Source organism: Micrasema longulum, unplaced genomic scaffold (genome assembly GCF_059751315.1).
Source record: "Micrasema longulum isolate JH-2025_06_02 unplaced genomic scaffold, ASM5975131v1 h1tg002627l, whole genome shotgun sequence".
Classification (NCBI taxonomy): domain Eukaryota; kingdom Metazoa; phylum Arthropoda; class Insecta; order Trichoptera; family Brachycentridae; genus Micrasema; species Micrasema longulum.
In genome coordinates, this window is record NW_028279762.1 from 1 (window position 1) to 16767 (window position 16767).

The 16767-nt window shown below is 32.9% G+C and overlaps 1 protein-coding gene across 1 annotated transcript; it reads right to left on the bottom strand.

Moving 5' to 3' along the window:
- Nucleotides 1-535: 535 nt before the first annotated feature.
- LOC148271835 (uncharacterized) lies at nucleotides 536-12319 on the bottom strand. Its single transcript, XM_088240871.1, has 3 exons — nucleotides 12071-12319; nucleotides 9981-11984; nucleotides 536-609 (listed from the first exon to the last, which is right to left on the bottom strand). Exon 2 carries the CDS (start codon nucleotides 11982-11984, stop codon nucleotides 10668-10670), a length of 1317 nt encoding a protein of 438 aa, XP_088096997.1. The 5' UTR covers nucleotides 12071-12319; the 3' UTR covers nucleotides 536-609; nucleotides 9981-10667.
- Nucleotides 12320-16767: the final 4448 nt, after the last annotated feature.

A 16767-nucleotide genomic window follows, 5' to 3' on the forward strand; every position in this document is an offset into this window, starting at 1 on the left:
TTTCCATTTATGTAAATACTAACTAGAAACTTTTAACATAACTTTTTTACTTCGATTTTAATTATTGAATTACTTTCATTTATGTTTTTTTTCCCTTACAATATTGTACTTAAAAAATTCAAATAGTTAATTGATAAACTTAGCATGTAATATAATATGTAAACTTCACCGGTCCATTAGAGTTAACTCTAAATTTATGTACTATAAAACCACATTATTAACACATTATAGAATTTATACAATGGTTTCAATATGTCGGTACAAATATATACATTTATATATAATGTGTACAATTACATTATGAGGATAACTTTTACTGTACAATAATAATATTTATGCTAAGTACCTACTTGTTACAATGTATCAGTATTATTGTACATGTTAGGGAGGGGGACTAAATATATTGTGTGAGGGTGTGTATTTACTAAATATATTGTGTATTTATGTATGGGTGTGCATATATGTGACAATGTGTAGTAAATATAAGTTGACTTATTGAACAATGATTTTCAAAAAATAATTGTTTTTTTCAAACCTTTATGAGGAAAGCGATAGCTTGTTGATAAACCACCTTATCAATCGATTTAAAATTGTTAAGAATGCTCTGGCCTAAAATCCAAATTCAAAAATATGTAAAAATTTCAACAAAGTAATAAAAAACAAAAATATAAATATATATGTAAGTACTCATATACACACATACGATTACATCATTAAATTATTATTGAGAATAATATTCCGGCACCCTCCAACATACCCGTCAAAACAGCTGTTCCAATACATGAAGGTGCTGGATATGAGACAACTGTACCTAAAAGAAGCACTTACACGCTTTTGGTCGAACAATGAGGAGAGGTCTCAGCAAAATGTCCGTACGAGGTTTTCCCAAAGCATGAATAATGACATACCCAAAACCCGTACGACTTTTGCTCTTTCTTTTGCTTTTGGAGGATCTTTGTGAACACCATATGCTCCAACTAGGTAGCGGACATAGAATGATGATGATGATGATGACTTTTGATAGGTTGACTATCAAACAATTAGTAAAAAGTTAGTGCAAATACCGCTTTTTCGCTATTTCGATCAACTCTATTTGATGTTCAAACGTGTATCTTGAAAAGAATTGGTCCAAAGAAAAAAAATATATGAACATTTTTAATAAATTTTATTTTCTTAGGCTTTCATATTTTTTATATTAAATCTATAGGGACGTAATTAAGAGCAAAAAAACTTTTTTTTTTTTAAATTGCGGCATGAGCGGTGGTCGTTCAAGGTCACACACGGTTTTACTAACCTTTGGGAGCCTGAGGGTGAAAAAATTCCGCGAGCGCCTGGGCTGGTATTCCGAACGCGTTTACAGCGCGCTATAATGCGTATTTAGTACGTAAAAACACGCTATACCGCGCTATAATTTCGTCTGGAATACTAGCCCTGAGGGGATACTACGAATACCCCAGCTAAAATGCTATAAATACGTCTTAAAAAAATATTTAAAAAATGTCTTTATAATTGTCATGGTATTGTTTATAAAATTTCCAGTTTTCTACGAAATTCATACATTTTTTCATAAAATACTGCTGCGATAATATTTTATATGGCAGCGCGCTCCTCCCGCTGCCACGTTTTGGATACCACTGATTGAAATTACGCCACTAGCTAGAGGGGCGGTACGGCGGGCGGTCGGGAGAGGGATGAGCGAGTTCGTAAACCATATACAGCGTGTTTGTTAATTTATTTGAATTAATTTTAAAAACTAATAATATTTTACAAAATAATATAGAAAAAAAATCACACAGCTCAATCTTAATGTGTTTAAAATTGTTGGTATGTTTCCCAAATAAAATACAATAAAGTATAACACGGCACGAATTCCTTTTATCGGTTACATAGGTAGATATATTATACAATTTTACAGAATACGACGACTAAAAATAATACAAAATAGTAATTTCTATTACTCCACAGTAACTCCATGGCAAAAAAACTTTGAAAAATCACTAAATCGATTTAAAAAAAATTAAGTACAATAAAAAAAAACTCGAGACCTTAAAAAATCTAAAATATGAAATAAAAAAACTTGAAAATCAAATAATCAAGAAATAAAAACTCAAAAATCGAACAACGCCGTGTAAAAATTTATATAATATGCAAAATTAAAATAAAATCAGTATTATTAATATTTAAAGTATTAACTTTGCTGTGAAACATTTTACTAAATGTTCTTAAATATTTGTATATAACCACTTACCGACTTTTCTGTGTCTACCGTTTTCAAGACGTACCCGTCTCTTCGTCAGGACACCAATTAAACCAACATGCAAAACCCACTATACACCTTCACCATAGTTGTTGCACAAAAAAGAAAAGACGGGTACGTCTTGAAACCGGTGGACGTAGAAAAGTCGGTAAGTGGTTAAATACAAATATGTTATAACATTTAGTAAATTCAGTATTTTTGAAAAGTTAAAAAAAAAACCGTAAAATTTCACATTTTATGAACAGTTTGGACAGAAGTACTTTGTTTCTTCTCGTTTGTGTTTTATACAAATGAATTGTTCACAAATAATACACGTTATTTTCGTTTTTCTGTCAGATATACGAGGACAGAAACTACATCGACCCCGTTGCTTAGATGGGTTTGCTGCTGAAAAAGTGGATGGTTGGTCTACAAAATATTTTTCTCCCGTTTCCTCTTCAAAGAGCCGAAACGCGCTTTGTTGAAGCTTATGATGAGTGGTTGAAGCAGCTCGTTTTCGCACATTATTTTTAACTAATTCCATTGCCAAACTTTGAATAATTTTTTTTCTTCTACTTCGATCATTTTTTTCCATTCCGGATATTTCTTTGACCAAAGTAAATAAGAATTTAATGCGGCCATGTCGAGTATGTCAAAAAATATCCTGAGTGGCCATCTCCTTGTAACCCTTGAGCATGAATATTCTCTTGTCATTTTGTCACCTAAATCAACCCCACCTTTAGTTTTGTTATAATGCAAAATGATTAAAGGTTTCTTTTTATTTCCACTGTCAACACTTTGGTCATAAAACTCAGTCGTTAAAAGATTTACAGCAGTTTTCATCTTGGGAACATATGATACCAGGGTCATGTTTTTTGAGAATCCAAAAAGTGAAGAATACATTTCCCTTGTGGGAGATTTTTGGAATTCTCTAGGTATTTCCCTTTTGTTGCTACGCATTGTGCCTGTTATTGAAAGTTTCTCCACCATCAATGATTGTGCCAAAGCCACAGACGTGAAAAAATTGTCGACTGTGATTCCCCGTCCACTACCGAAATACGGTGCTGCCATTTCCATCACAACCCTTTGGCCCTGATTTACCTCACGGGCATTATTAATTTTTCCTGTATAAATTTGGGCATTACAAATATATCCACTATCGGCATCTGCTGCTACCCATATTTTAATACCATACTTCCCAGGCTTACTTTTGATGTATACTTTAAAAGAACATCTTCCCCTAAATACAGCTAAGCGTTCGTCTATTGTCAAGTGAGAACCGGGGGAAAAGTTTTTCATACAATTTTGTATAAATTGTTCGAACACAGATTTTATTGCTTCATCTTTTCGACCTGATTGTACAATTCTTTCCTCTCTCGTGGCTTTGTCATCAAATCTAATTTTGGTAAAAATAAATTTGAATCTATCACGTGACATCGCACCTGCATAAAAGAATTGTTTAAATAATTTATTCGATGTCCAAATTTCACTCAAATGCTGCTTCCTTCCTCGGTTTTTCCCAGCTGCCAATAAAATACCAATGAAAGCGTGCATTTCGTCTTCGGTTATTTCTTTAGCCGTAATGTCCCTTTCTTCATAATATTTTATAGTAAAACGTATTATTTCACTTATCATTTGAGGAGTAACAAATAAGAAAAATATTTCTTTCATGGTCCCCGCAGTTTCAGATGCTCCAGTTAATTTGGACGTAGGACTAATTATGTTATGGGAACGTGTTGTTGAAGTAGAAGGTAGAATATTGCTCCATTGGTAACCCGATTTAGAAGCGAAGACGTTTTCTCCGTCATTTTGGCTGTTTTCTTCTAAATTAACACTATCCTGGTCGAAATAATCAGATTCATCGTAATCTTCGATTACAAAGTCATCTGTTTCAGAAACATCATCTGAAGATTCTAACTCTAAATCACTGTCATCACTGGAAGACACTTCAATATCCGTATCGTTTAGAAGCTGCTCAATAACATCATCCGTCAATTTTTTTCTACTCATTTTGAGATTGGTAAAGTAAAAAAAGGTTTTATAAATTTTAAAAAATTCACTTATTATTCAAAAAACACCTTTGTATTCAAAATCCAATGCGCAATATCCAGATAGCTAAGTATAAAAATTATGTTTATTTGAAATTATTAGTCATAATAATACTTTTTTCTAAACACCCTTAGCATGCAAAATCTTACTCGCGTAAACTGGAAATTGACCGAAGTATCAAAGATCCCTAAACTGTGGAGCAAATAGCAAATGAATTGTGATGCATGCTGTTTGCGCGGGGGGGAAACAAAGACAAATGTGAATTATTATTAAAAGAGTTCCGCGGAAAAATATTTTAATATCTTCGATACATTTGTAACATAATGGAGTAGAGTTATGCATAAAATGAAATCAATATGATGATTAACAAAAAAGGTATTGAACAAATATGCTACTTGGGGGACCCCAGATACCCCCCTTAGGCACGTGAGGGCTAAGGGCATTATGTCCACCGATCCTGTTAAGTTTCAAAATATGATAACTTTTTTTGTCAAAAAAATTAAAAAAGTACACACCGAATGACCTTGGAGAGAATACCGCGGAGATTTTACCGCCTTCCATCTCGAATTTATTGCGATACAAGTAAATATCGTTTTTGCTACCATTTATGCTTGCAATATACACATGTATGTTCATAAGGATGAATGACAATATCCGACTAAGACCCTCCATATAATCTTTCAAACTCACAGTGAAAGGGGCAGTGAACGTAATAAAGTTAAATTGAATTGAAATAATATACGAAATTAGAAATTTCAAAAGATCTACTCATTTATTGACCAAAATATTGTTTTTTTGAATGAGTAAAACCGATAGGAAGACCCACAGTCTTTAAAACGGTTTCGGGTATGTGGAGGAATGTACTCCTGCTCCGGGGAATTACGCTTTCGGGAATTTTCCCGCGGTACATCATTACTTGCACCTCCAGTACCTTATGCACCATTGGGTGCGAATAAGTGTTTGATGGTGATGAACATAATGTCATTGTATTATTTTAGATGTTTGTAAATCTAATATTGTGGATCATCGTAATATATAATTTTTATTTGAGAATAAAAAATACTGTTTTGTAATCCACTGTATTTGCTTACACAACCGAATATATAATATATGTATTATGTATGTTTACTTGTTAAATAACCCTAAAGAGGGAAACATTTTGTAGCCAAAACTAGACAGTCAAATTGTACAAAAAAAAAAACTTTTTTTTTGTTGTATAATTTGATTGTTTTGGTAATTTTGTTGATAGTTAATTTTCTGCTTACTAAAGTTGAAGGTGTAAACAAGGACTTATACACTCGCATACGTTAATGTTTATTGTATGCAATTATTACTTTATTATGTCTATATAATGATTTAAATCATATATACATTCAAATTAACAATGCACTGGCCTATGCACCATTAGGTTCTGATAAGGGTTTGGTGATAATGTATTTCAATATAAATTTTACCGATGTGTATATAAACTTACTTTAATATAAATAAATATTCGTTTTTATAAACGATAAATCGATATTAATATCGAAACTTATTTAAACGAATAATGGCGGTACATTACTTTTTCACTAACACATTCGTAAAAACTCTTTGCGATGTTCTTATGAATATTTTTAAACCTGTTATTATAATCGAATATTTTATATCAGTTTAAAAAAAAAAAAGGTATTTATTTAAGAGCAATATTTTCCGAATAATAAATAATTTACATGAAAACTAAAAACTGCACTAATAAGTGCATATTATTTATTTTTACCCTTTCTAATTTATATTATAAATAAGTGGGTTATATTGTTCATTTTGTTTATATATGTATTTTTAGTTTAAGTAAAATATTATTAAAAGTGTTTGCACGTAATTGATGAAAAATAAGTAGTGCATTTTTTTATTTTAATGTTTCTGTATATTATTTTTCATTGTTTGTAAAGCAAATAAATACATTAATGTCAGGCGGGATGGGATCTCTATGAAGACGACAGATATTATTTAATAATACGCTAATTAGCAGCGTGGTTTATTTACATTTCTGTGCGTTTGACTTAACGGTTCCTAATTTATCATTTTATTTGTGAATAAAAACTAGCAGATTTAAGATATATACGAATTAAAACATATAAACAAAATTTAAATAATAATACGTTGTGTATAAAAATACTTATTTAGTCATGTTTCTTACAATAAAAGGAACATTATGAAAATTCATCAAAAATATTTAATACGTTCGGTATTTTTTTACTTGTCTAAATCACTCTATAGCTAACAATATATTGAATACTTAAAAATGATACAGTTTTTTTCTATTAAGCTAACGAAATAGTAAAAAAAATCAATGCCAACCTAGCCAAATAAAAAATATCTATCTTTGCTCTTTTGCCTAAATTTTGGGTTTCTGCCTGATCAATTTCAATATATGAAATTCAATTTTAAAAAACATGTTAGGTTTTTAACACAGAAAAAATAATTTTAGTTTGGTTAAATTAATTTATCAATTTTTGAGACCAAATCTCAACTCCATAGAACCAAATTCCTGTGTATTGAAAGCAAAATACAAAACAATTGTGTTTATAAACAAAATGAACAAAAAATCTTTTGAACATAGGGAACAAGATTTTTTCCAATCAGTGTGAACTCGGATATGAAACTAGAAATAAAAATGAAGTAAGTCTGCCATTTAGTAAGAAAACAAAGACACAGAACTCGTTGGTTCACCGAGGTGGACTATCAGAAATAAGAGTTTAAGGAAAGACCATTAGAAATAAGAGAACAAAAAAAAATCATTTCATTTGAATGTTAGTTGATAAAACATGTGTGTAGCAGATAAGTTAGCTCTTAAAAAGTGATTGCATTCGAGTTGGTCTTAAAGAATTTTTTTAATTAGTGAAATGTTAATAATTATTATATATTTTAATAACAATTCGTCGTCGTCATTCCCTTTCCGTACCTAATGGTGCTTAGATTACTGCAGTGGTACACAAATCGTAGCGTATCTTGATCATTTTTTGTTACATGAAGGTAAGATGATCAGTCTTACGCTTCAGGTACCAGTCCAGGCACTATGAAATATTCTGGTGGGAAAACACCTTTTTAAATAAATATTTCTTATCAACCATGTCGGGAATCGAACCCGAGACCTCTTGCATGGGAGACAAATGCGCTTATCATTACACCACGAGGCCGACTAATAATTATATATAGGTTGATATATTAGCACATTCATGTATTGTGTTTGTACTATTTAAGGACAAAACAAAAATAAAAAAAAAACAAAAAAATATTAAAACCCATAACTTTATCAGACAAGAAAAGCACGAATATAAAAATGTAAAGTTTTGTAGCATAATGTATTTCTTTATATTAAATCAGAGCTACAGACAGTATTACATATATGAAATAATTACAGTTTTGAAAAAAATGCCTCAAAAGTATCGAATATTTCAATATATATATACATTTATATTTGTTTTTATTTTATTTATGAAATATATAATACATATCTAAGATATTATACTCCCAGGAATTTAAAAAAACCTCATTTGGGACCGTAAATAAAAATGAGACATTTTTGTGACAATACATAATATCATACATAGTAAATACATCCGAAATTGTAAGAAAACAAAAAGAAACATAAAGCATAGTACTTTACACCATCTATATAAATAACATTAATAACTATCACTATCAAAAAGATTTAAGTAATATTTTTTAATTACGACACTTTTGAATTGGCTATTCGATTTTCCGTGTTTTAATATTTATTTAAAATTCGGAATGGTCAATACTTTCCAGAAACCTTTTTCCGAACTTCGTTGAGCAAAACTTAGGTACATGAAAATTCCCTGATTTACGCGTTATTATTATTATATTTATTAAATTATTTTATAGAAATACACCATTCTTTCTCAATGGTCCCCTTGATAAAACCTGTGTGAAGGAATATTTCTTTTATTAAAAAAAAAGGTAATAATAATAACAAAAAATAGAAAAAATACCTAATTAAAAAACACCTTTTTCTAAACAGAAATGACCGAAAAATATTTTTTTACAATAATAATAATATTACGAGTACAATACATAAGTTTTTATGTATTTTTTTAGTTAGTGTATACAATAAAGCATTATAAGAGTAGGCATATTTATTTTATATATTTTTAATTAATATTTTTTCTTTCATTCTTCATACTTCATAAGTATTTTGAAAAAACAACGCATTATCCATAAATAAAAAGTCGATTACGGGAATAATCTAATTCGGTTATTCGAACTATTAATATTGATAATAATCGTTTGCGATTAAGCACACCCCAACAGATTTATGTCTGACAGACCGGGTCGTATTCATTTTACAACGCGTGTGAAAAGGTAACAGATTTTGTATGCGTTTGCAGGATAAGCGCGGTAAAATATCGGGTAGTATGGATTTGCGTGGCAGGTGTGAAAACGGCCATACTTTCTGGTGCGTACGCCAAAGCGCGCAAAAAATACGTGGCTCCGAGATGAACATAGAATTTGATTTATTTGAATTTCCAGTAAAAAAAACATTTGGACTTATTGCTAAACTAAATATCTTTTGGCCAACCAAAAACAGACTGGTGAAAAATTGGTAATTTTTTTTACATAATAAAATTAGTAAACAACTTTTCGAATCATGGCTGTTATTTATTTTAAAAAAGCATCAGCCATTACAACAATAAATACGATATTTATAAATAAATAAAAAAATATAGGCCAATTATTTAATTAGTGGGCAGATACAGCTTGTATATAGCTTGTGTATTTATTCGTAAAAAATATTTTGTTATCCACAATTAAATTACGAGGAATTTGGGGCCGAGGAAAAAAATAAAAAGAAATATATTTAAATGTTTCGGTAGTTTACATAATTTAAGGGTTTTGAGTTATTTAAAAAAATATTTTATTTGTATTTTCAAATACAATTTTCTCAATCGTATGATAAATTAAAAAGTTTTTTCGTTGCTCGTATTCAGGCCCCTGTCTTGTCGAAAACAAAGAAAAATAGGCGAAAAATGACGAAAAAAAACGGGCGCACTCTCTCCGCCAGTTGTGTGTGGACGCTTTGACAATTGGTTCAGCCAGCGCCCTTTGATCTGTGCTAAAAAACCGACAATATTACGGTTGCGCGCCACCGCATGTGCCAGCACGTGTACCAGCGCGTGTACCAACCAGCACCAGCTCTGCCGGTCACAAGTCACAAATTGAATACCCCGTTTACGCGTTTACCAATACGGATCTCAACGTGTAGAGCTGCTTACTGAATACATGTCTATTGTCTATGTGTTTGTATGTTAATTTAGTAAATTTGTCTGGCTTCTCGTGAACATACCACAACTCCACAACATAACGTGCTATAAATCATATATATTTATTGTCTGCTATAGAATACTGACCTTGAATCTAGAATGTTAGTAGGTATCTATTCTTCACAAATTCACATGGCCTAACCTCTACGCTAACTCTTCACATTACCTAAAAATGTTTGCTTTGTCATTAAATAATAATTACATAATACAACATATTTTGTACTAACGAGAAATGGTCTTGAGGTTTTTATATTCGTTTTTGGTGTATATATTTAGCAAAATGTTCTTGGACAAGTATCGTATGTTCACACATGGGTTTTCTAACGTGGGATGCAGTGGGATGTTTGAAAATTATGATATAAATATTGACTCACCTACGAAGTTCTCGTCGATCAGCCAGTTACCACTTTGCGGCTAAAATACAACTCTCAGTTCAAGTTAGTTATGAAAACTGATCACTAATCACTGGATTTTTCACCGCTCGGGCGTGGGTATTGCGAGTATTACCTGCTCGTAGTATTGGGTAGCAGTCCAGTCCCCTTCACTTTTGTCTCTTTTAATTCAAGTTTTTATGTACTTAGAGTTGATATCTAAGTACTAATATTTGAATAATAATAATGTAGGTGCATACTCGTGTTCTGCTATGTTTATATAAACTATTTTTGTTTTTTATCTAGGCACATCAACATATGAAACAATCAAAAGATTTTTCCCATTTCTTACATTAAAGTGATAATACTTAAAACATTATATTGATTTATTTCGTGTTTCATTGTTATACAATAATATATATACTTATATAAAGCTGTTTTAATTTGGTTTGTAACATTTTATTTTTGTTGATATCGCGTCAGGAACGTTGAACCATTCCGCACAACCGCAAAGTAACAATGCATTGGATATTATCTATATATATATATACATATACATTATAAGATGTAACTTAGGTAACATCAAAACTTTGATGTTTTTCTCTTTGTTAGATTTTTTTTTTATTAATAAAATAGAGATTCGATATACACATCGTAGTGACAATATTTATGTAATGTTGAATAGGAAATCTAAAATGGCGGCAAGTATGAGCTCGCCGGGGTAGAGTAAGACGATGGGGGAGCGTTCGTGGTCACCGGGCGCTGAAAGGGAATGGGACTGGGAGGAACGTAGGAGTTACCCGGAGGAACGGAACTCGGGTCGGGAGTGGGAGAGTAAGGTATAGGAGCCAAATATGAGTTCGCAACCGCGGGTCGCTGCACTGGCGGTAACTGGCTAGATGTGGGGTATCCTTGGGTAGGGGATAAGTAAGCAGACCCTGGTTGACTGGGTCCGCTCGATGGACGAGGTCGGCTTCTGGAAGGTGTTGCGCTCGGAGGCACGTACGAATTCAAAGGCCGCGGGGAAAAAGATATGGCTGGCGATGGAGACGAAAATTGGGATTGACTCGAAATAGAAACAGGAGGCAAATAATTCGGACCATCTGTAGAAACAGGTTTCGGAGAAGTTACAGATACGGTATTCGGAGGTAGATAGGCAGGACCAGATGTGGAACTGATCGAGGACGAAACAGATACACCAGCTGTCGAGATCGACGGTTGCGGATAGTTGTAAGATCGATCGGTGGATGTTTGCGGCTGTGGAGATGATGCAGGGATCGAGGACGAAACGGACACGCCGACTGTTGAGATCGACGGTTGCGGATAGTTGTAAGATCGATCGGTGGATGGTTGCGGCTGAGGAGATGATGCAGGGATCGGGTATGAATAATCCATGGATGTTCTTGGAGGGGACGAGGATGATTGCGGTTGAGAATACAAAAATGAAGGACTCGGTTGTTGGGCGGCGGAATATCCGGACTGACCCGCTGAAGATTGATACCCTCCGGATACATTGACTTCGGTATTTTTTCGCTTTGGTATAATATTAGTTGCTATAACTGGACGTCGATCGGAACCTTGATCGGGTGCGGGATATGCGTAGTCTCCCTGATTACGGGGCGCTACAGTAGTAGAACTCTGCCTGGGTTCTTGATACTGGTATGCAGGTTGCGTTGACTGAGTGGCTGCGGGTACCGTAGATTTAGATATCGGGTTAGGCAAGTCGAATGAAATAGACGGACGTTTGTACTGATAACCAGCTTGACGCCGCTCTCTAAACTGAAGAAGGTGGTTTGGTAGGGGTTCCAATTTCAACTTTTGTTCTTTGGAATGGCGCCCTTTGGGTTCTAACTCCGAAGGTACTTGTAAAAATCTGGGCTTATGATTTCGGGAATCACGAATGCGTTGTTTGTTAAATCTTCTTTCAATATATTCTCCATATGTTATGCCTACTATAAAACCAATGAGAAGCATGCCTAGACGAACTTTCTTGGTATTCATCATCATCTGAAACAATGTAGGTATCTAAATAACCATTTACTTTATTTGGCTGTAAAACACTTAATAATTTATGTATGATTGTTCTTATCTACCTGAAGATTTTATTGATACTATAACGATGAAACTTTATTCGATTCTTCCAACAGACAGACATTAACGCGCTCTAATGTCTACAGTCTCCGTTAAGTCTCCCCGAGAAAATACCGTGGACAGCTTTTTATATTTATTTTACAGTCATCTAATCTTAGATTGCATTGTGAAAGTTAGGAATATCTCATTATGCTGGTAGTGTCTTAGGTCTAACCGCAATTTTAATGGAACAACTTAACGAGATGTGTTTATTCAGAAGATTAGTAAATCATTAAAAAACTTTAAGACCTTTGACGAAATGTAAAATGCTGAAATAAGTTAGATGAAGTGCGTCACCCGTCACCGTCAGAGAAAAAAGGATTTCAAGGAAATTTAATGAACCTGATCATACCTACTGTGTACAGTGCACCGTATTGAAGTTCGTAGTGTGATGTTACAAAAACAAACAAAAAAACTGTCTGTTGGATGCGTCTATGAATGCAGAACATTTTATAAACATTAAAAAAAAAACAAAATGCAAGCACTTTGCACATTTAAAATATTTTCAACTGAGAAATTCAAATGGCAAAAAAAAATACACTTTACATCAACCAAGTAAAGGTTCACCTAGGGAAATGAGGAAATGTTTTTAAGAGATTAACAACAGTAAATCATTATTACTTCCTTCCTAGAATACAATAAACCTTTAACTTATTAATCGAATTTTGCGGCTAGCGCTGAAAATAATAATTAAGTACAAATTGTATTTGTGTCCGGGCGGATAAAGATTACAGTTCTACAGAGGTCAGTCCGTCTCCTAGTTCGGTAGTTCGTGCGTTCACCCACCATGATTGAGGTCCTCGGTTCGATTTCTGGAAGGTGAATATTGGTTTTAAATGTGAAATATTGCATTATTTCTCGACTGGTACCTGGTACCTGGAACCTGCCTGCCTTCGCCAGTATAACACCTATTCTCCTCTACGCTTGCGAATCGTGGCACCTCACTAGGGCCCAAAACAGAAAAATTCTGAGTTTTGAGAATAGGTGTCTCAGAAGAATCTCGGGTGTAGGGTGGTTTGATTTTGTAAGGAATGATGTAATAAGATAACGGACCCAGCAAGCAAACTCCGGTGACAACTATCACCAAGCGGAGGCAATACGGTTGACTTGACCATGTGCTGCGGATGACTCCTGAGAGCCATGCTTGCCTACTTTACAAGGCATCAGGTTCTCGACGTCCTGGACGTCCATTACAGTGTTCGTCGGCAGTTCGTGTCAGAACTATGGGACGCGAACCTGACTCGGGAGGATGCGCAGGAGCTGGCAGCTGATAGAGACGCTTGGAGGATCTTTGTGGACACCATATGCTCCAACTAGAGAGCGGGTAGGAAATAATAAATAATAATAATACCTGGAACATAAGATTGCGATTACCTATCCTTCAATGCAACAAGATACGCTGCAATGAGGAACTTCAGCTCCACGGGTAATTGGATACAAAAAATGTTTTCTTACGCGCGGTAAAAATTAGAACGCTAAATTATAAGGCAAAGTTTCTTGAAAATGTACGGAAAATTATTTTTTCAATAAAAACGAACTACTTTGAAAGACGTCACTAGTTCATATGAATCAACCGATAACAAGAGAGTTTTCAAAAACTATGGAGGGATATCTTCAAAGATATCCGGTTTACTTGCCGTCAACGGACCAATCGAGAAGAAGCGGAAGAGAACTTGAGATGTCACACGCGGATTAATTTCAGAAATACAAAACTTTAAAAAATCATAGCGCTGAAAATACCATGCATATTTTTTTGATTGACCCGTTTATCAACATTTTTTTAAATCACTGAACTTCCTCATTGAAGTACCTACCTACCAATGCAGGGGCCTATGCTCCGCCGGGTGCGGACATAGGAATGATGATATACCTAACAGTGTTCTACTCGGTCTGCCACTATTGAATAACTTAATACGAATTCCATGCAAGTCATATTAAAAAAATAGTAGAGTAAGTCAACGGATAAGCGAGGTTCACTACCCTTCACATCGTTCACCATGGTTCATGGTTGAATTCACATTTGGTTTTTTTCTTACGAGAGTCTTGACAGAAGATAGGGTAAGCCGTTCAGTGAATGAACACTCCCCAGTAAATGAACAAAACGCATATTTTTTTCTAAAATAAGCAAACGGTACATTTATACTGAACCGTGTATTTTTTTTTGATCGACAACATTATTTTGTTAGTTAATGGTAATTATCTGTATCTGGCATGGACCAGTTACAGAATGGCCGTGTTGTGAAAATCACATGTTGTAGTTTGTTCAGAAAAAGTAGATTTCAGATAAAAGAACAGTGTGTTTTTCTCGATAACTCTGTGGCTACTCTTGACACTAAAATAATTAAATGAATTATTCTTTTTGTAAAACATGCCTTAATTCCTTGATTTAAATTCATTTTATTCGGGTTTTGGCGATATTTATTAAATTACCCTTTACTGGCCCACGAAAATGTCTTAATCCAATAAATGAATGAACGGGTGTTCATTCACTGGTACCTCCGTAAATTTTGAAAAATCTAGTTAATGAACTAACGTGTATTAGAAATTAGTGACTTAAAATTAACAGTTCAATTTCTGGTTTTTCTATTCCAGAGAATAAAATAGTATTAACTACCGACGGCGACGTTCAATGGCATCAATGCAGCCGATTCTAATCTGGACGAGTACCTTACTCCTAACGTCCTTACTGCAGATCCGACTTTTAATCCTTTAACTTTAAAGACCGTCGAAGCTACTGTTCTTCCTAAGAAAAAGAACCCGATGCCCCTTATTTTTTTTAAGTATCCTGTAATCGCATTAGGTAAAAGAAAACTGTTTAGACAAAAAAAACCTATGCCGTTTGGCTTGACAGGTAAAAAATACCAAGAATATTTGAAAAAACAAGACAGTTTGATTGATTTACTCTTTTTATTATAAATTATGCCAAAAATTCATGTTTCTTATTTATTTATTTAGCTAATTTTGGCATAATTTTTGCAGCCTTTTATTTTCATCGTAGTAGGAACTACAGTATTGTTTATTATTTAAACATTTTTATATGCCTATAATTTTAAAACAATTTTACAAAATCATAATAATATTGTATAATTAATAACGAATAATATTCAGGTTTCTAAATTGATTAAATAAAATAATTTAACTGTTCATTGACTGGGTTTTATTGTGTTCATTTACTAAAAATAGTGTTTATTCACTGGCAATTTCGATCGTTTTTTATATTTATTTATTGACGGACACTGTCCATGTTTACAATTTATAGGGTTTAAATATTACAATAAAAGAATAGTTTAAAACATTTTTAAAAAAGAAAAGAAGCATTGACAAACATAAGGGACATCAAAACAAGATCTGGACTATTTATTTAGTGCTCGTTTAAATCGTTGTGAACTTAAACCAAAAAAGTCCAGATCTTGTCTTGAGTTAACAATACGGCAAAGACGGGTCATCGGAGAATTAAGGCCATAGTTTTTTCTATGCTGATCGATGAATAGTACTCCATTGTTTCTTAACCTACGAGTCGGAATATTGAATTTTACTTGACCCAGTAATGATGGAACATCGATTATACCATTTAGTATGCCGAACATATACTTATATGGAGTCGGACTGATTCAGTGTGATGTATGCGATTGGTATGCCAATTCTATGGTATGGAGACCAGAACACGGAGTTATCTGGTCCACGAATAAAGAGTTTTGATTGTACGGACATTAGTAAAATCAGAGAAATATTGATTAATTAATAAAAATCTAGACATAATATCTCAAAATACTGAAAACGTTTTCTTTTTTAATAACCGAGGATGACATAAACGTAAATACCGAAAATACTTTTTAAAGTTGAAAAAATCCTCAATTGTTCATTCACTGGATGGTTTACCCTTATTAGGTTTTGTTACCAGTTCAAACAAAATAATATATTTGGGGAATATCTAACGGGAATCTAAAATGAATAAGGAATTATTTATTTTAAAATCTGGAAGTAGAGCACACATATAAGTAAATGTACATCTTATGTGTGCTCTAATAATAATAAATCTCATTTGTGGAAATAATTTGACACATATTATGTGTCTTAATTTTATCTGAATTTTGATGTGATATGAATGAAGCTTTGCTTAATTTATTACTATACAATTTCATTCAAATTTATAACGGTTTGCCCATTTTTTATTTATTTGACATTATATGCGTATTTATTTAATCTCCTATGGAATATTAATTATAAAAATGGGAAAACTAAGAAAAAAGATTTAAAGCGAATCGCAAGTGTTCGAAGTATTCTAAAATAAATATATTTACTGGCTTAAAACGGGGAACTAGTTGAGCAGTTTAGATGTATCATCAGCAAAAAAATAAAATATCTATGTATACTTTCACTACTTATCAAAGCTTTTGTATATAGCTAAATGTAAATTACATTAATAAATTTGTAAATATGTAACCATAAAAAATAATTTTAAAAAAACTAATAATGGCCGAACAAAAATTAACTCGCATAAATATCATATAAAACAGTAGTTTTCTTATATTCTGTCAAGTTTTATATTTCTTTAGATTAATTTACAAATGTGCGCATTTCAATAATCCAGTCAAAGCGGCTGATGAGGAAAATAATAAATCTCACCTAAAGGAAATGCCCCATTAGGTGTAAATCTATC